This window comes from Coregonus clupeaformis, chromosome 2 (genome assembly GCF_020615455.1).
Source record: "Coregonus clupeaformis isolate EN_2021a chromosome 2, ASM2061545v1, whole genome shotgun sequence".
Lineage (NCBI taxonomy): Eukaryota > Metazoa > Chordata > Actinopteri > Salmoniformes > Salmonidae > Coregonus > Coregonus clupeaformis.
Window position 1 is genome coordinate 34896727 of NC_059193.1, and position 19666 is coordinate 34916392.

At 40.4% G+C, this 19666-nt stretch overlaps 3 protein-coding genes across 23 annotated transcripts in view; all 3 read left to right on the forward strand.

The window, feature by feature from the left end:
- LOC121535357 (prominin-1-A) overlaps window positions 1–11265 on the forward strand; it is a 135236-nt gene extending 123971 nt beyond the window's left edge. For 6 of the 21 annotated variants that reach the window (XM_045205322.1, XM_041842382.2, XM_041842390.2 and 3 more), the window contains 2 exons: window positions 3410–3525; window positions 7956–8696. In XM_045205322.1, coding sequence (XP_045061257.1) covers window positions 3410–3525; window positions 7956–8082 — 243 coding nt within the window. In that variant the 3' untranslated portion in view covers window positions 8083–8696. The other 15 variants (XM_041842405.2, XM_041842453.2, XM_041842480.2 and 12 more) reach the window with 13 other exon arrangements.
- A 1638-nt stretch (window positions 11266–12903) lies between these two features.
- On the forward strand, window positions 12904–14777 carry LOC121535348 (fibroblast growth factor-binding protein 2-like). The gene is made up of 2 exons (XM_041842336.2): window positions 12904–13862; window positions 14120–14777. Exon 1 carries the CDS (start codon window positions 12967–12969, stop codon window positions 13852–13854), a length of 888 nt encoding a protein of 295 aa, XP_041698270.2. The 5' UTR covers window positions 12904–12966; the 3' UTR covers window positions 13855–13862; window positions 14120–14777.
- Window positions 14778–14877: 100 nt separating this feature from the next.
- Window positions 14878–16411, forward strand: LOC121535352 (fibroblast growth factor-binding protein 1-like). The gene is made up of 2 exons (XM_041842350.2): window positions 14878–15338; window positions 15474–16411. Exon 2 carries the CDS (start codon window positions 15489–15491, stop codon window positions 16161–16163), a length of 675 nt encoding a protein of 224 aa, XP_041698284.1. The 5' UTR covers window positions 14878–15338; window positions 15474–15488; the 3' UTR covers window positions 16164–16411.
- Window positions 16412–19666: the final 3255 nt, after the last annotated feature.

The window sequence follows — 19666 nt, forward strand, 5'->3', positions numbered from 1 at the left end:
AGTATTCACCCCCTTGGCATTTTTCCTATTTTGTTGCCTTACAACCTGGAATTAAAATTGATTTTTTGGGGGTTTGTATCATTTGATTTACACAACATGCCTACCACTTTGAAGATGCAAAATGTTTTTTATTGTGAAGCAAAGATGTAAGACAAGAAAACAGAAAACTTGAGCATGCATAACTATTCACCCCCCACCCCCCAAAGTCAATACTTTGTAGAGCCACCTTTTGCAGCAATCACAGCTGCAAGTCTCTTGGGGTATGTCTCTATAAGCTTGGCACATCTAGTCACTGGGATTTTTGCCCATTCTTCATGGCAAAACTGCTCCGGCTCCTTCAAGTTGGATGGGTTCCACTGGTGTACAGCAATCTTTAAGTCATACCACAGATTTTCAATTGGATTGAGGTCTGGGCTTTGACTAGGCCATTCCAAGACATTTAAATGTGATGGCCAAAAAGCTCAATTTTAGTCTCATCTGACCAGAGTACCTTCTTCCATATGTTTGGGGAGTCTCCCACATGCCTTTTGGAGAACACCAAACGTGTTTGATTATTTTTTTCTTTAAGCAATGGCTTTTTTCTGGCCACTCTTCCGTAAAGCCCAGCTCTGTGGAGTGTACGGCTTAAAGTGGTCCTATGGACAGATACTCCAATCTCCGCTGTGGAGCTTTGCAGCTCCTTCAGGGTTATCTTTGGTCTCTTTGTTGCCTCTCTGATTAATGCCCTCCTTGCCTGGTCCGTGAGTGTTGGTGGGCGGCCCTCTCTTGGCAGGTTTGTTGTGGTGCCATATTCTTTAAAAAATGTTATAATGTATTTAATGGTGCTCCGTAGGATGTTCAAAGTTTCAGATTTTTTTTTATAACCCAACCCTGAGCTGTACTTCTCCACAACTTTGTCCCTGACCTATTTGGAGAGCTCCTTGGTCTTCATGGTGCCGCTTGCTTAGTGGTGCCCCTTGTTTAGTGGTGTTGCAGACTCTGGGGCCTTTCAAAACAGGTGTATACATACTGAGATCATGTGACAGATCATGTGACACTTAGATTGCTCACAGGTGGACTTTATTTAACTAATTATGTGACTTCTGAAGGTAATTGGTTGCACCAGATCTTATTTAGGGGCTTCATAGCAAAGGGGGTGAATACAAATGCACGCACCACTTTTCAGTTATTTATTTTTTAGAATTTTTTGAAACAAGTTATTTTTTAAATTTCACTTCACCAATTTGGACTATTTTGTCTATTACATGAAATCCAAATAAAAATCCATTTAAATTACAGGTAGTAATGCAACAAGATAGGAAAAACGCCAAGGGGGATGAATACTTTTGCAAGGCACTGTAGCGTTTTCCTTGATGGCCATAAAGCTCGATTTTAGTCTAATCTGACCAGAATACCTTCTTCCATATGTTTGGGGAGTCTCTTTTGCAAGGCACTGTAAGCTGTGACTTACTTAGAATTAAATACAAATTAAACGAAAAATGACTTTTGGTGCCTTTGAATCCATTTTTTGAATTCATTTTTAGAAACAAGAGCTTGGCCAGTCTGTGGCTTCAGGCTCATGCGATGGTGCCTGGAGAGCAGGCCAGCAGTGGAGAATATCCTCTCCGCACTTGCAGAGCCACTGGGGACGCTAAACACCCTTTTGGCCACTCTTGCCAGGCTGGACAGAGATGCTGAGTTGTTCTTTTTAATATGTCTATAGGCCTAAAGGTTTTTAGGAAAATAACCCAATCAAAACGTAGCATGCTTTTGGGATACCTGTCTTTTCAGATTCCACAATAATTTTTTTGTTGTGGACACTGCATCACTGCACTCCCTCTCTTGATCTTGGTCCTCATCTTTGTAAGTCACCTTGATTTAGCACCTTATTAGTTTCTTTATGAAAATATTTAGTGAACTCCATGACCGTAGCTAAAGCAAGGGGCTATAGCTAGCAGCACACAAGTAGACTACAAATGCATGCTGGGCCGGGCATGCCTTAAGCTCATGAAGTGAGTGCTACTGGAGCGAAATTGCAGCGGGCGAGAAGGCGGGCGCTCCTGCCTTTGGGAATCTCGCTCCACGCTCCAGTCAAATTGGGCACGCTCCAGCTCCGCTCCACTCACATACTCTGCTTCATGTAGACTTTATGACTCAGTGTTTTCCACCTTTAGAGTTTGGTCAACTGTGCTGGCCCCTCTGCAAAAACATGCACAGTCACAAACAGGTACACCCACTTTGCAGGACTTGGTGTCCAAAATGATGGAAAGTCCTCTACGAAACACGGTTGACAGTGCAGAGAAGTGTAGCCAGTTTACGGTGCTATACTTCATACCTCAGACTCCAGTGTTGAAAATCTTCCCAATAATGAAATATAAAATTATATATTATGCTCCATGGCTATATTTAGTCATAAAACCATACATATATTTATCATGTAAACATTTTATATATATACACTACCGGTCAAAAGTTTTAGAACACCTACTCATTCAAGGGTTTTTCTTTATTTGTACTATTTTCTACATTGTAGAATAATAGTGAAGACATTGAAACTATGAAATAACACATATGGAATCATGTAGTAACCAAAAAAGTGTTAAACAAATCAAAATATATTTTATATTTTATATTCTTCAAATAGCCACCCTTTGCCTTGATGACAGCTTTGCACACTCTTGGCATTCTCTCAACCAACTTCATGAGGTAGTCACCTGGAATGCATTTCAAGTAACAGGTGTGCCTTCTTAAAAGTTAATTTGTGGAATTTATTTCCTTCTTAATGCGTTTGAGCCAATCAATTGTGTTTTGACAAGGTAGTGGGGTATACAGGAGATAGCCCTAATTGGTAAAAGACCAAGTCCATATTATGGCAAGAACATCTCAAATAGCAAAGAGAAACGACAGTCCATCATTACTTTAAGTCAATACGGAAAATGTCAAGAACTTTTAAAGTTTCTTCAAGTGCAGTCGAAAAAAACATCAAGCGCTATGATGAAACTGGCTCTCATGAGGTGGTTTGGAATGAGTCGGACCGCAGAGTGAAGGAAAAGCAGACAACAAGTGCTCAGCATATGTGGGAACTCCTTCAAGACAGTTGGAAAAGTATTCCAGGTGAAGCTGGTAGAGAGAATGCCAATAGTGTGCAAAGCTGTCATCAAGGCAAAGGGTGGCTATTTGAAGAATCTCAAATATAAAATATATTTTGATTTGTTTAACACTTGTTTGGTTACTACATGATTCCATATGTGTTATTTCATAGTTTTGATGTCTTCAATATTATTCTACAATGTAGAAAATAGTTTTTTTTTTTTTTTATATATATATATATATATATATATCTATAAAGATTATGATCAAGAGAAAGTATACCGAACTTAGGACTGCTTTTGACTGATACTGCATTCTCTCTGTTTTCCCTGTCTCTCAGAACACATTCTGGTTTGGCCTAGGCTGCTGTGCCCTATTCCTCCTTCCTAGCATCATCCTGTCAGTAAAACTGGCAAAGTTCTACCGTAGGATGGACACAGAGGATGTTTATGATGAGTGAGTATCTCTAATCTTAAACTGTCCAGTGAAAATATCACTTTTAAAAGTTAATATTCTGTTAACTCATACCCAAATAATGTTGTTGAATCGTCCTATACTAGTATTTGTGGCAAAGCATAAATTGGAGAAAAAACCCTTTAAAAAACCCACCTCAAACTTGTATCTCAAACAGACTGTTTAAAAAAATGCTTGCTATTTCCTCATAGAGCATGATGTCATGTTGGCTCATTGGCTGAGCTGGCCAATCAGCAGTCTATTCGCATTAATATTTTAATGACCGGTATACAACCACACCATTCTGTTGTTTGGGTGTGCCCACACCATACTAACACTGAAAATACTTAATTACCATTTTTTGGAAGGAAAACTATTTAACTTATATTGGAATTAATTATAGGTCATATTTAATAGATATCTAGAAACACTGAACAGTTACTTGAAATACTATGCTGTCACATACAGTTTGTCATATGTGACTCGTTTCAGGAAACTAGTTGTATGTCACGTGTCACTACTTCACAGGAGAGGCATTTGAACGTAAACATAGATTTTTTTACAAAATGCGTTTTTTGACAGAAATGCCCTCTGGAACATGTGAACTTTCATGTGCCTTAATAACAAACTTGTATGCCATCTGTAAATAGGAATACAATTGTTATATTACTAGCCTATTTGGTTTAGCCATGGAAAAAGACAGGAACCTTCCCGCTAGCCATGATTAGCTGAGATAATGGATGAGCTGGACATGCCGAGAGATGAGTTCGGCTTGGTCTGCCATATAGCAAGTGTCTGTCTATAACATGAGCTGCTCAGTATGTGTAGATAATCCTTTCTAACGTGGCTATTTTGAAAGATATCACAAAGAACTGCAAAAGTCTTGCTAATGCTCTCCATTTTCTGGAGGACTGAGTTTTGAAATCAGTGGAATGTCCGGTGGAAGCATCTAAGGAGATGGAGAAAATGCTGCTGTTTGATTGCAAAGAGAACACACAGAAGGCTGTTGTATAAAACACCTGTCTCCGGATTACATCTTCAAACTAAGGGCAACCATGGCATCCATGACAGAGAGGGAGAATCGTTTATCAATGTATATGGGTAAGAGAGTCTAGCTAGCTACATTTTCAGAGATCGTACGTTTCTAATTTTGTTAGAAAGACGTTTTCGTTGCAAGTTAAAGCATACTGTTAGCTAGCTGGCTCGCTAGCTAACGCTACTTGTATGATCTATGTAGTAATATTATTCATATCTCAGAGCCATTTTCATTGCTAGTTATAGCCTATTGTTAGATAGCTAGCTAACATTGAACCTAGTTGGTTAGCTTTAGCTACCTGCAGATTCATGCAGGGTAGTAACGTTATAAATTAGGATTATGATTAATTGTTTAGCTAGCTAGCTAAATGTCTAAACATAAGACTTCACTATGCAAGTAACTATTTCACTGTACCGTTTACACCTTCTGTATCCTGTGCATGTGACAAATAAACTTTGATTTTATTTGATATTTTACCAGAGACGGTAATGTGAAGAACATCATGACCTGCACCAAAGTCAAATTAGGATATAACGTTAGGCCAACGAGACAGTGTCCATGTTCTAAAATTCTCTGGTAGAATGCCCTGCTTTTATTTTGTCACACTCGCCATTCACTTTTAAATAATGATTTTGTTGTGAGTATTTTCCTGTAATAATGAATACAAATTAGCTTAAGTTAAGAAGTTGTCAGCTGTATGATATGGTCATTATTTGAACTGGTTAGCCAGCTAACTTCACTTTAGCTAGCTAGCTAACAAGCTAGAAACAATCCTAAACATTGTTTAGAAAGTAGCTTTTAGTTGCCTGGTTTGCTAGATTGACATATACTAAATTCATTTTTAAACGGATGGGTTTATTGGCGTCAAAATACACCAGTTATGCTATTTTGGACCACCAGGCTGCTGATGTCATGCAGCCTGTCGTTTTTGTGTTTATATCTTTTCATAACGAAAATGACAAGTTTGATGTCGGACGACAATAGAACGTTCATTGCGAGAACTGTCTACATACATGTCGATAGACGTAGTATGAACCAGCCTTTAGTCTTGAAATCTTTGATTGTTTAGTACACTACCGTCGTACTCACTCTGTTTAGCACATGGCCTCACATTTGAATCCTTAAAGAGATGGGTGGGTCTAAGGCTTAAGAGGGTGTGAAGGATTCTGAATGTGTGTAGACAAAGAAGAGCTCTCCAGTAGGTGTACCAAAACATTCAAGGGCCATTTTCTCAAAAGTGGGGATACAAGTTTATCAACTTTCAAAGCAGAATTACTTTCCCATTGTTCTTCAACTGTAGTGTATGATATACCATTTTCTAGCTGAGTCTCTACTTTTATCCAATGTAAAAAAAAAAAAAACTATTTCAAATTTTGCTACATAAGACCGAATCGAGCCGGTCGGTCACATATCTGGAAAGAACCCTTTGATCATCCTCTTAAGTGAACTATAGCTATGGTTTGGAAATCCCCTGCTGTGAATTTGTAGTGCAACCCAGTGATTAGTTTAATGTATGGTGATCCTTCTTACAGTGTTTCCCCCGACAACTGTCCCACCCCACCGAGCTCTTTCCCCCTGCCTATTTGGTTAAAGGGGCCATACAGTAGATGTTGATTTGAGCCTGGATAGTAATCTAGGGGAACACCTCCTTATTAGACCCTATGATATGCATTAACAAGACTGAAATTGGGAGGAGTCTTATCAGTTCTCACGAGTCAGGATGACAAAGTGGTAATTAACACAATTTGACTCAATCCACAACAGACGAGTTCAGTATGAGGTAATAGCATTGCTTCTGTCCTGTCTCTGGTCCTGCCCTTTTTCTAACTTGCCTACTATCCTTCCCCTATCCCTGCCTTCCTCTCTTCTGTCTGTTGCAGTACATTCGCAGTAGTAACTAGGTGTAAGCAACAGTAACTTAACTCTTTCTACTTAATTCTCTGTCTCTTTCTCTCTCTCTTTTCCTTTACAGTTCCTCTGTTTCTGGGACTTGGCATTTTACTTTGTGATAACCATTCCTACTATTTCCATCTCCTTCCATCCTTACTTTTCATTGAATTTCTCTCTGTCAAGCACTTTGCACTTTAAGAAAAAAAAAAACGGTGTATTAAGTACTATTCATATTGTTTTATGCATCCTTCAGTAGCCCTCACCTCTCCCATGCACTTACAGTAATGAATGAATGCGATAGACAAGTCACCAAGTGTCTTGATCAACGACGTGTATCGACGTCATTTGCTCAGTGCTATTATGCCCAAAACCTTTTGGTGCATTTCTATTGCCGAGCATTTCATTAACATTTTTACTTTTTTGTATCTTTCTAGCATTATTACAATTCCCATGAAAACGTAAGATTCATTTGACCCATTTTACCTCTCCTTTCTCCTTCCAGTATAACTCATCCATACATCTGCGCTTTTCTGTGGATTTTGTACATAGATTGAATTGCTGATTTCTTGGTGCTGGTTTTAAGTTTTAAGCTTTGAAATGCATCTATTGGTGGATCGTTTTGGCTTTCCTTTAATCTTGAAAAAGTGCCCCTTGTTGATCATTATGGGCTCTGATTTCTTGTTTTTAGTATTTGATTATTTGTGTACTTGTTTGACATTTTACTGCACTGTAAGGAGCTAGTAACACAAGCATTTCACTGCACCCGCTTTAACATCTGCTAAACTGTGTATGCGACCAATACACTTTGATCTGATTCTTACAGACCACCTCTGTTTTTGTAAGTTAAGGTGTAAGATAAAATACTGTGGTTTATACATTCTAGACTTTCTATATAGAAACATACATTTGTTTACATTTAGAATAGACCCTAGCATTTTCCAAGGTTTTCCGATTTAGAGAAAAAACTTTTATTGTCGAGGGTTAATACCATGCCATGTCTCTCACGTCATATTTTTTTATCACGTTTTTTTTGGTATGCAATGTTTTGTTTCAGTATGGAAATTGGTAATAATGGTTATCATATTGAGCGTTTACAAGGTATCCAAAACCCTGTATTGACAAGGTAAACAAAATATAAAGCAGCCCGACGGAAATAATCAATTTGCATGGCCTGTTTCAGGGAGGGATTGGGGCAGGGGCGGCATGTTGGCCAGGGGGCAGTCAGTCAGTCACTCAGTGGGGTGGTTTAATAAGGTGGCTGGGACACAGTGCATGCCCTCAGACACATCTGGAGGTCAGCTGGACTCTTTCCGCTGGCTGCTACTCTGGTTGCTGCTCCAGCATTGGGAGGTCACAAACAAGCCAGCTAGCCCACTGTTTACCGCTTGTGTGTTTTGGGGTTTGGGGTTTCACGTGATCTTTGGAGCATTACTAACCCACTGCATGCTCTGTTCACAATGACTTGATCAAGTGAAATGAAACTCCTTGCATGTTTCCTCTTCTTTAGAATTGGGCAAACTGCTGTGAATGTACACGTGATCCTTTTGGTCAGAGAGAGGCAAAAAGAGAGGCAAGCATGTCTGCTTTGGTGTGGTACTACTGAGACAACTGCTCATGTGACTAACAACCTCTAATTGCATGTTTTTCATTGAAATGTACATTTGGACAGCCAAGCAGTGTGAACCAGACACAGAGAGCATCACCACAGAATGACAGACAAGGGAACATGACAATAACCAACCTGCTAAGACTACCACCTATGGCTTATCTTTTATTACAATCTACCCGATATCATCATCAATTCACCATGGACATGGTTTCACCCTCTACTTCTCTCAAAAAGTCAATAGAAAATCAGTTTGGATAGAGTGGATGTTATTCCCTCAGTTCAGTTCATATGCAACACGTGTATGGTTACACACAGGCAAATGTACTGCATACATTCACCCTGGCATCATACCATCCCTTGTTGGCCTCAAGCCCTCAGCGAGTGTCGATGGAGTGGTTCTGCTCTCTGTGTCTTGGGAAAAGCCTGCTGCTCCCGTCAAGTGAAGGATCTGAAAGCAAGAGACAGGGCTAACAAAATGGTTGACCTTCGAAGGTTCCCTTTTCCTGGCATTGATGTTGTCCCCCTTTCTGTACCCCTGTGCCACTAGCATCCCTGCCTATGACACTATGTCTAGATTCCCACGGGCCTCAGCTCCCCCCAGGCATATTGACTGGTGAGAGAGGGCCAGGCTTTTTGACCAACTCCAGAAAGGTACTGAGAACCACTGAATACTCGGACGACATCTCTCCCTCCACCTCCTCAGCATTGTCTTCCCTTCCTTTGTTCTCCGTTCATACCATCTTCGTGCCTACATACCATCTTCGTGCCTACATACCATCTTTGTGCCTACATACTATCTTCTCCTGCTGTTTGTCTGCATGCCATTGCCACACTGAAAAACCTCCAGAACTTTGACAGTCTTTTCTCTCTTGTCTCATCCTTTGCTTGACACCATATTTTCTTATGCAACCCCCAATTCACCCTTCTTCACAGCTTGTTTTAGCACTTGCATGTCTGCTTCACTGACTTTGCAGAAAGGCTTCACGGTGAGGATTGCTATTTTTGTAATCACTAATAAACCCTAAACCGTAAATGGTTTGATGGTATTTGTGTCTAACCACTTGTAACTGCTCTATAAATGTACTGTAGACCAGGCCCGCTGTGTGTGTTTGCTATTACTAATGACTTAAACAGTTTAAGATGAAAGTCTTGCTTCTCTCATTTCAAAACTCACATTTCATTGCTTTCATTTCTCCCTTGAGTCGGTCAATGGCAAAAGCAATAAGCTTCTGAAATATCTAATCAAATCTGATGAAATTAAATGTCAATATTTTCTGATACAGTATCTTCTCTTCTACAGTGCCATTGGAAGCTGGAACTGAAACACTAGATTGTAAGTTTCCACTATATTTGTAGATACTGTTGCGCTTTTCTATTATCAATTTTAGCATAGAAATATACCACTTTTATACAATCTGTTGGCTATCTACATAGACTATTTTACATCAGTGCATTATTTCTCAGATGTTGAATGCAGTGTTAAAATGTTTAGGACCCCATCAATTTCCCACCCTGTGGACAAGACAAAGCTCCAAAAAGAGGTCCTTACCTGATGTCTTTTGTGTGTGTTCACCTGGTCCTCTCTTCCTCTATCTGCACGGATCTATTTACTGACAAGATCCTAATGTCCTGTCACAGCCTTTTCTGGATATCTGCTGTCCAATAGGACCCCCTCAGACACTACAGAAGGTGCTGTCATCAACCCTTTATTTGATCTTCCCTGGGGAACTATATGGAAGCCATACATCTGAGCCCGTGTCGGTCGACCTTCATCCTTCACCTCACACAGCTGTCTAATGTGTTTACATTAGTCTGGCCACAATATCAGAGCCGAGGCTGAGTTCAAATTGAGGACACAACAACAATTCCATGGCTGTGTACTCTCAAACCTTTTGTACTTCTTTCGTGTTGTGTAAACAGTGACTGAAAAGATCTTTAAAAGGTCATGTAGAGCTACTATGAGTACATTGCCATTTCTGCTCATAGTTGAGTGGTCTTTGCAATGATGTTTTACTAACTGATGGGGAGAGCTGTTTGAGACGTATCATGTGAAACAAAGACTTGGTGTAGAAACAGACTTGATGGTCTTGGATCATAGGCCTATATGTTTGTGCTTGAATAATATAAGGACAATATAGCATGACTTTTGTATGTTTCCAACATTACAAGACAGCCAGAGGTTGTTATCCATGCTGGGTTGAGGCAAACTACTGACGGTTGCCTTTTAGACCTGTTTTAGCATTTTGACTGATGTCCACCATCTTGTTGGCTATGAGGAATTACTGTATCTCATATCAGTGTATAACAGGTGGAATATCACATGAACCTGGACAGAAATGTCAAGAGACTATAACATTCCTTAGTTGATTAATTGATTAACAATAATGCAAAGTATCATGTTGAGTATACTAACATGGCATGTTAATCAATATATTTTGGGGGCTATTGTAGTGGTCAAACTTTAAATTGGAGAACTGCTATTTAAAGCCAAATCCTATTTTTACTGTAGGTCTCAGGTCTTTAGTTGTATAACAGTTATGAATAATATATTGTTTCAATCTTTTTTTTTATCCAACAGTAGCTTTTGGGACCTATGGAACTATGGAAGGGTGAATGTATTGAATAGTTATTTGTATAAAGAGATGTATTGCTTAAAGTGAATGATGACACCCGTGTGGACTATGCTGAACAACGTTAACATACTGTACGGTACATGCCACCCTGATAATATAACCCATCTGTTCTCACTTGTTTATAGGTTTTTATGTTCCTTCTGCTTCATAAAGATGGGGGACATTAGCCTACTTAACTACCATGTGCTGTCAATCAAATGACATTAAGCCAATCCAATAGAGGCTTGTTGATGAGATGAGCGAGGACTTGTTATTGGTATAACTGATCTTGCCCATTGAGTCTAGGAAAGAAGCTTCACTTCCCAATAACTATTATTTAAGTACATGCCTGCAGACTGCTTACCTTAAGAAGTGTATGATTATTACATAACATGCTATTTTACTGAGTTCTAATGATAGACATGTTATATGCACAATCTGGTTAGATAGTGGGTGCAATGTTTACTGGTTGTTTTAAGGGTAAAACTGTAATGGTGGCACTGGATAGTGGGGCACTGATGGTGCCCATTGGAAATGAGTGTCCTTGTATGATGTTTTTTTGAAAGTGTACAAATGTGAATAAACTTTCAGTTTCATTCTTGTACAGAAATCTTTTTATCAATGTTCCTGTTAGAGCTGTGTCTCAGTGACCACTGGAGAAACCAATGGAGAAACCAATCGTTTCAAGTTTTCAAGAGCAAGGGGTCGCTATTTTGGACACCATGTCCTTTGTTTTATGTAAATGATTATCTACACATGATCAGGAACATTTGACATGAGACAGTGGGCTTACACATGTTTTAGCTATTACCTTAAGTCCACATAGTCTTATATAATGTTGCCAAAATGCCGTACTCCATTATGTACCCGCTGTTTTGGATATGAGATTATTATGTTTTGCTATGGGCTAGGACATGAGGTTTCCACAGTCATTTGGCACCCACACCCACATCTGTGCAGCCCAAATATACATTTTCTAACCTGCACATAGCACATGACCACTTCTCCCTCACCCTAAATGTGCAACTGGTTAAAGAAGAAGATTGAGTAATGAGTTTAAACTTTAGAGAGTCAAGCTAGGTGATTGTATTTAGATTCTTAACCGTAGCTCATCGTTCCTCAGGCTGTCTGCAGTGATATATTTTGGTTCACCACCTTTGCAACTCTTGGTACTCCATGCAAAGCCTGTGTAGCCACTGACATGCACAGGGAGGGAGAGGCATAAATGCCAGGCCCCTCGTTTGGTTGCGGCCACAGAGTGCGATTCCCTGATTCCACAAAGCGAAGCGAACCTGCTCCGGATGTTTACATTACAGATCCCGTGTTACTCACAAGGAGCCCTTTCTCCCCTGTTATGATTGATCGCTAGGAAAATAAAGTTGCAAGAGGCATGTGCTGCTGCCCCCCCCTCTCTATCACACAGACACACACACACTTGCTGAACAGCCATGTTACATACTATATATGCTGTTGTCTCGAGTCAGCAACTCTATTATGGGTTATTCTAGTTCTTTCTTAATTAGCACAGTAATTACTTCCTGTGTGACACACTAGGTTGGCCTACCACCACCCATGTGCATATTTGTTTGGAACTTCTCTGATTTCTTTCCTCAAGTTTCTCCACAGTCTCCAGTTTTAGATTTGATTGTGTTTATGTTTGGAAGGAAATTATAGGCTGTGCTGTATGGTTGTAAACCTCTAACTTTAAAACAGCAGTGAACCTTGAACAGTTGTCCTTATAGCGTAGCATTTTAAGACACATTGTGGTATTGAGTTGAAATGTACTTACCACACATACCAACGGTATGTAAAACAGAGAAAAAAAGTAAAAGTGGCATGGTGAACGATTACATTAGTGTTATGTTGGCATCAGTGTGCCAAGCTTCTCAAAATGAAGGGCAGTCTGGGGATTTTTTTAAAGCGATAAAGTCCACAAGGTTGTGCTTGACATATTTGTCAATGAAACACTTATATACTATACTAGTATGGTCGATTATATAACACCTGGTTAAACTTGAGGACATCAATGTTCTCTGACTATTTCCTTCGTCTCCCTCCCAATTGGTTTCACATGTGGTCCTGGCTTTCATTGACAGTCCCCAGACAACCATAAATTATAGTCACATTGCAGATGGGGGCACTACTCTCCTCCCCTCTTCCTGATGACTCTTGTAACCCAGGGTTTTTTCACCTGAATGCCCTCTTTGTGTTCAGAGCCCTTAAATAGCAGGAGGGACCCTCAGCTTCTGCAGTCCCACTCTCACTCCCTCTCTCACACTTAAGCATCTGGCATAACCATGTGGACTCGGGCTAGCGCACTGCTGCTCCTCGCCTGCTGCCTCTGGGCAGTGGAGGGTCAGAACGAGAACAGCAATGGCAACACAAGGGCAGGCAATGGTGGTGGTGCTGCTGCTGCTGCAGAGAACAGGAAGAGTGTCTGGGAGGACCCCATCCAGTTCAACAACAAGGCAAAGGACTTGTGCACCATGAGTGTCACCGGCCAGGGAGATGTCACCAGGCTGAGGATATCGTGCCAGGGTGCCGAGAGAACCTACTGGTGCGAGTACACGGGCAAGCCCCAGATGTGCCGTGCCTACAACAACAACCCTCGCCACTATTTCACCCAGATCATGTGGGACCTAAGGAAACTCCAGAACGCCTGCCAGGCACCCAAGGCTATCAAGCCTCAGATGTGCAAGAGGGCACCGGAAGACACCCAGATGTTGTTCTCCGCTTCCTCCACGCCAGAGGCAGCATCAGCAGCCACCCCCCAAAAGCCGGAGAAAGCCCAGGAGCCAACCCAGGTGAAACCAGAGACCCCCAAGGCACCGATCGTCAAGCAGGCTAAGCTAGCCGCAACCAAGCCTGAGGCTAAACCAACAAAACCAGAGCTGGCAAGACCAGAGCAGGCACCTACAAAGCCAGTGCAATCCAGACCTGTGCAGGCAAAACCAGAGCAGGCAAAACCAGCAGCTGCAAAACCAGCAGGATCAAAACCAGCAGGAGCAAAACCAGTCAAGCCAGCAGTGAACAAGACACTGAAAAAGCTTCTGACACCCAAACCAACCACTCCAAAACCAACCAAACCCACTGTCAAGAGCAATGCCAAAAAGATTGCACAAGAGTATTGTTGGCGGTCACTCCAAGGCATCTGTTCCTATGTCATTGGTTGGTTTCAGAACTAATAATGAAGGTGAGTTGAAAAAAGTTGGCTGTTGATATTTTCTGAATTGTAGTTAAAGCATTGTATAATATATCATGATCATTTGATAAGCATTTATATGACAAAGCATGTCTGTCGATCAAATGTCTCTTAAATGAATTTAAATTAAGTTCTATAAAAATGTGACCAGTATGATTTCATGTTTAGGTCAAAGTCTAGTTAGCATTTTACTGAGTAGAAAATGTAAACCTATTCACTATACTAACGTTTTGCTTTCTGTTTCCCAGATTTAGATTCCTTGTGAAGATGACTTCAAAGGTCTGACTAAAGAGGTGCTCAGAGTGGTTTTCCAGAAGAGGACTTTGTTAATAAATGTTGGAAGAGAGCTCTAACACCCTCTTAATGGGAATGATCGTACTGACATTACTGTTAATCAAACATCTTTCCAGCCAGCCATTTCACCATGAGTTGTGAATGTTCCATCGAGACCGATACCAATGAAATAGTAATTCCAAGGGTCACAATGACAACTGAAAGCATCCATACCTGAATGTGTGGATCGGGTATGGACAGATAGTTAAATCCGTCGTCTTTCACATGGTACTCATTTCGTCCCCATTTTATTTTTATTTTTTTACAGTTTGGTTTTTGTGTCAGAAAGCACTCTACACATTTAGACAAACCTATGGTACCCTATAATGGACTCTCCTAAGGCAGATACGCCATTGGTTTTGCCTTTTTTTGTATGTTTGTTTATGTGTATGTTTGTATCACCATAAACCATGTATTGAATATACTGTGTTGGGGAAAAACATGACAAGGTTTTTGTGTCATTCACATAGTAGAGAGGCATATTCTGCAAACTCTACCACTGGTTCATTGGACTGAAATGTCACAATCAATGTATGAATGTCTGTATATAATGAATAAAGTGTGTTCTTAGTTCTTGTTAGTGTGTCTGTGCTCCTTACTGGCTTGCTTTAGGTTTAAAGCCTGTCTCCACATTTTTTTAATACCAGTAGGGAAAAAGTCCAAGTGAGCAATATTGGAAACGTTAATGTTTAACTTTGTGTTCAATACTACCCTTTTTGAGGTGCAGTGTCTCTTTTCCCCAGTATGTGACGCTGTTGTATCAACTTCTTTAAAATATTTTTTTTTCAATGACTGCTGCTCACTGCACTTTTAATAGACCAGTTTAACCTGTAGAGAAAAGTTCGGAATTATTTTTAGGGGTAATCAAAAATGTTCAGTATGATGGTTTTCACTCGTTTTAAGTGACAATAGACTGGATAGGCTTAATTAAGGACAAAAACCTTTGAAAAGATACCAAAAAATAAACCCAGATACCACCAAATAAACTCGGACAAACTGTGCGCTTTTGCCTATGTCCCACGTTGGTGGAGTGAGGGAGTGGTGGTGGGTGTGTCTGTGCTCTATAAATGCCATATGCGCGTTCTCCAGGTGTCACAACGGGATTTAACCATTTCCATCTTCCCAAATCTACAGGTGAGCTGAAAAAAATAACCCCTGTTATGTTATGTTAAATATTATGCTGTTGTGTTGTGATAGGCTACAGTAGCAATTATTTGAATGGGAGGTAATTGTACTGTACTAACATACACAACTATGCCATTTTTGCAGATATTTTAGCGGGACATGACACTCCTTATCAACTTAACCGTATTGCTGGTTATTGCCTGCATATCTCAGCAGCTTATGGTGGCTAACTGTCAAGGATCCAAAAAAAGGGGGATGAAGAAGAAAGAAAAAGAGGAACCAAAGGACGGAGAGCAACCAAAGCCCCACGTCCAATCTCCAGAGAAGAAAGACAGCAGCCCCAAAGGAAATGTGTTCAAGGGCAGATTCTCCGCCAAAGGCAAAATGCAATGCACTTGGGTTGCGACAGGTGACAATGACTTTGTGCTTAGCGTGAACTGCAAAAAAGGGCAAACAAGTTTTGACTGCGAATATGTGGCCAAACCAGCCACTTGCCCTGGGTACGGGTCCAACACCAAAGCCTATTGGAAACAGATTGCGCGCGCTCTAAATAAAAATAAGAAATTATGCTTCGACTCCACGGCTTTAATAAAAGCAGGTATGTGCAGAAAAGCTCCCAAGGACGCACATTTCAAACTTAACAATACACCCAGAGATATTGTTGTTACACTTCCAAGGACTACGATTCAGCCGCGTTCTTCTCCCTCTGCCTCTTCATTGGGTGCCAAATCTTGCGCAGTTGATCAAAAGAGACTGGCAGAAGAATATTGCGCGTCTTCCTGGTCGAGTTTGTGTACTTTCTTTTTTACCATGGTCCAGAATGAGGATTGTTGAGAGTAAAATGAATGAATTTAAATGTCCTCTCTCCCACATTGATTTTGTCATAAACAAATGAACACGTGTTGCTACTCCTCCTGAAGATGTATGCATTTTGATGGATTGTGATGGATATTTTATTTAACCGAGTTTCAAGACTGATTGTCTCATATCATCCATACCAATTGTCCCTTTGAAATATTTTTGCCATGTGTTGTATTCATTGTAAAGCTACAGTACTTAATAAATATGTGTTGTTCTATGTACTCAACTCTTCTCTTCATATACCTGTGTAGTTGAAGCATTTCTGCAGCTGTGTAGCCTGTTCTTTCTAGGAGGGTGGACAGGAGTTAGGCTATTATCCTTGTCAATGATGTATAGCATTATACTTATTCCTCATTATTTTCTAATGACTAAAGATTATTGTATGATTTACTACTACTTGGCAGACAGAGTGTCATTCCGTACCACCCTGCATGGACTCACTCATGCACGCATGAGCATACATGAACGCGCGCTCAAACACACAACCCTGCTGTGCATACTCAACTGCATTTGCCAAAAGGTTAGGAGTTTGAGCATGTTGGGTAATTACACACTGTAATTATAGCAAGTCAGTTAGACGGATCATTTAGAAGATTGATCCTGCATTCCTTGGCACTGACTACTGGCTTTTCATTGGCTTTTTCCAAGGTGAAAAAATGCACATGTTCTAAACACTAGTCAGTGACATTTAGCTATGCCTTTCATATAGAACACTACAACAATTGACAATCATGATGTTTATAAAATTACATAACTGTGCTTGATAGCTAATGGGTATTTTTGCTATAACTATAATACTATTACTATCAGGCAATCAAGGAAAGATACTTTGGATACATTTTTCTCTCCATTAATTGGATTTCAATCATTCTTTGCACTGAGGGGAATTTGAATGAAATGAACCCCAACCCTCTTCATTGATGAGATAATTGACTCTTGGATGGTTCTTTAGTCTTGGTCCAATAGCTTTTCATTAATCATCATTATTGGTATTTTTATTATCATTATACAGTGAGGTTCTTGCATTCCTAGGATTTTCAGAGACCCATAGGTGCATTAAGGCCTAGATTAAATCAGATCAAGCGTTAACCGGTGATAGCTGAAACATGCATAGCTGATGTTTTGGGGTGTCTGAGGTGTAACTGCTTTGGAGCTGTCAAATCAGTGAGCATCTGCCCTTGATCATTGTCATTAGTTGTTCAGAATGAGAAAGTGTAGGCTATATAGAAATAATGACGCTCAAATTGAAAAATCATTAAATAAAATGATGAGGATTTCTATCATCCTAATTGAGGACTAAACAAGGCTGCATGGGATTTATCTTAATGCCAATGACAATGTCAGCTGTAGGTATAATGCCAGGAACCAGTTGTGGATTTGACAGCTCTAATGCAGTTACACCTCCAACACTGCCAAAACAACCGCTATGCAGATGTCTGCTAAAGCGGATCTGTTTGAATAGAACCCTAAGTTAACGAATTAGGTCTATTGACAAAGCCAGTTACAAACATGCCACATGTAACATGTCATTTTCTAGCCCAAAGGCCGGCAGATGGCGATATTGAGTCGTTTCATTTTACCGTCCAAACGCATTGTATGCAGCTGGCAATACACTCGTATCCCCCATGGGCCGGTTCGTACATAAAACATTATCCGTTCAGGCTGCAAAGGCTTCCATTACCTCCTTAAATGTATTTAATGGTGAGAAGGAGGGGAAAAAGGTGGAAAAAATGCGTACTTTCTTTATGAAACACCATTTTCCACCACCCCGCTAGAGTGGCTAATGCCTAGGAATGCTACTTCCCGATATTGCACCCACTTTCAGCAACATCTCAGATTAGCATTTAGCCACTCTAGCATGGTGGTGGAAAATGGTGTTTCATAAGGAGAAGAAAGCATATTTTCCCCTGAAAAATGTGCCATCTCGCCAATAAAGTTAAGGAGGAATTTGAAGCCTTTGCAGCCTGAATGGAGAATGTTTTAGATACGAACCGGTCCACGGGGGATACGAGTGTATTGCCGGCTGCATACAATTCATTTGACTCCCGAGTGTCGCAGTGGTCTAAGGCACTGCATCGCAGTGCTAGCTGTGCCACTAGAGATCCTGGTTCGAGTCCAGGCTCTGTTGCGACCAGGAGACCCATGGGTGGTGCACAATTGGTCCAGCGTCGTCCAAGGTAGGGGAGGGTTTGGCCGGCAGGGATGTGGGTTCATTTTCCACGGGGGGCCAGTATGCAAAAAAAACATGTATGCATTCACTAACTGTAAGTTGCTCTGGATAAGAGCTTCTGCTAAATGACTAAAATGTTTGGACGGTAAAATGAAATGACTCAATATCGCAATATGCCGGCCTTTGGGCTAGTGATTTTCTAGCTACTGGGCTTCTTTTACTGTCTTCTTGTTACTGGCCAGCTGTTATTTTTGACTGATCTATGGGTTGGAGGTCAAAGGGTCACTGCCACGTGAGAAACTGCTGACAAGGCACCACCCACCCTGACCTGGGTTCAAATACTATTTGAAATAATTTCACATACTTTTGCTGTGCTTGATTGAGTTTGCCAGTTGCAATGGAACCAATAGAAAAGTCAAGAAAGTGCAAACCCCACCCACCTAGCACTCCAGGCAGACTAAAGCAAACACTCAAAGTATTAACATGATTTCAAATAGTATTTGAAACTGGGTTTCCACCCACGGTGACCCAAAAAGTAATGGTATGATCAATGTTTTGGGTATGCAAATTACCGTATTTGTGTTTTATGGGGCTAGAGGGCACACCTGTATGTCACATGTATTATTAAGACATTGACAGCTGTCATCATTCTGACCCTGCTTGTCAAAATGGTCACTCAAATATTGAGGTTTCCAAACAAGAAAAGACTTGATAAAAACACAAAAGATATGTGGGCGGTTCATTTAAAATAAAAGTATGATCGGTTTTACTGATTAACTTAATTGTTTTTAAATGTTTGTCAAAACATAGTAGTGAAGCAGAGATCATTTATCTCTTTAGGAGTCATTATACCGTAGAACATGTGTTCCTCAACTTCACACAAGGGTAAAAAGCCTGTGTTGCACTCTTCTCCCTCTCGCTAAGACTTTTCTTTCACTACAGGGGCTCCCACACTCCACCACCCACTTCAGACAAGCACCGACACGACCTACACCAGCACTTGACAATCCCTCATCATACTCCCTGGAAATACAGAGAAAAGGCGCCAAAGTGAATCTAGGAACAATAAACAGAACACAGAGTGCTTCATGTAGACAAGAGTATATAATACATGAGTTTATAATATATGAGGATATAATGCATGTGTATAGATACATGAGTATATAATACATGAGTATATAATACATGTGTATAGAATACCTGTATTTTTTTATGTGGTTCAAATTAGCCCTCCAGATGGTGGTAAGCTGACGAATGGAAACGGGAAATATAACCACTCTCAAATTCCTAGACAAGGCTATGGATG

What these genes read in the sequence shown, in the direction of transcription:
- LOC121535348 (XM_041842336.2), top strand. Translation starts at nt 12,967, where the DNA reads ATGTGGACTCGGGCTAGCGCACTGCTGCTCCTCGCCTGCTGCCTCTGG.
- LOC121535352 (XM_041842350.2), top strand. Translation starts at nt 15,489, where the DNA reads ATGACACTCCTTATCAACTTAACCGTATTGCTGGTTATTGCCTGCATA.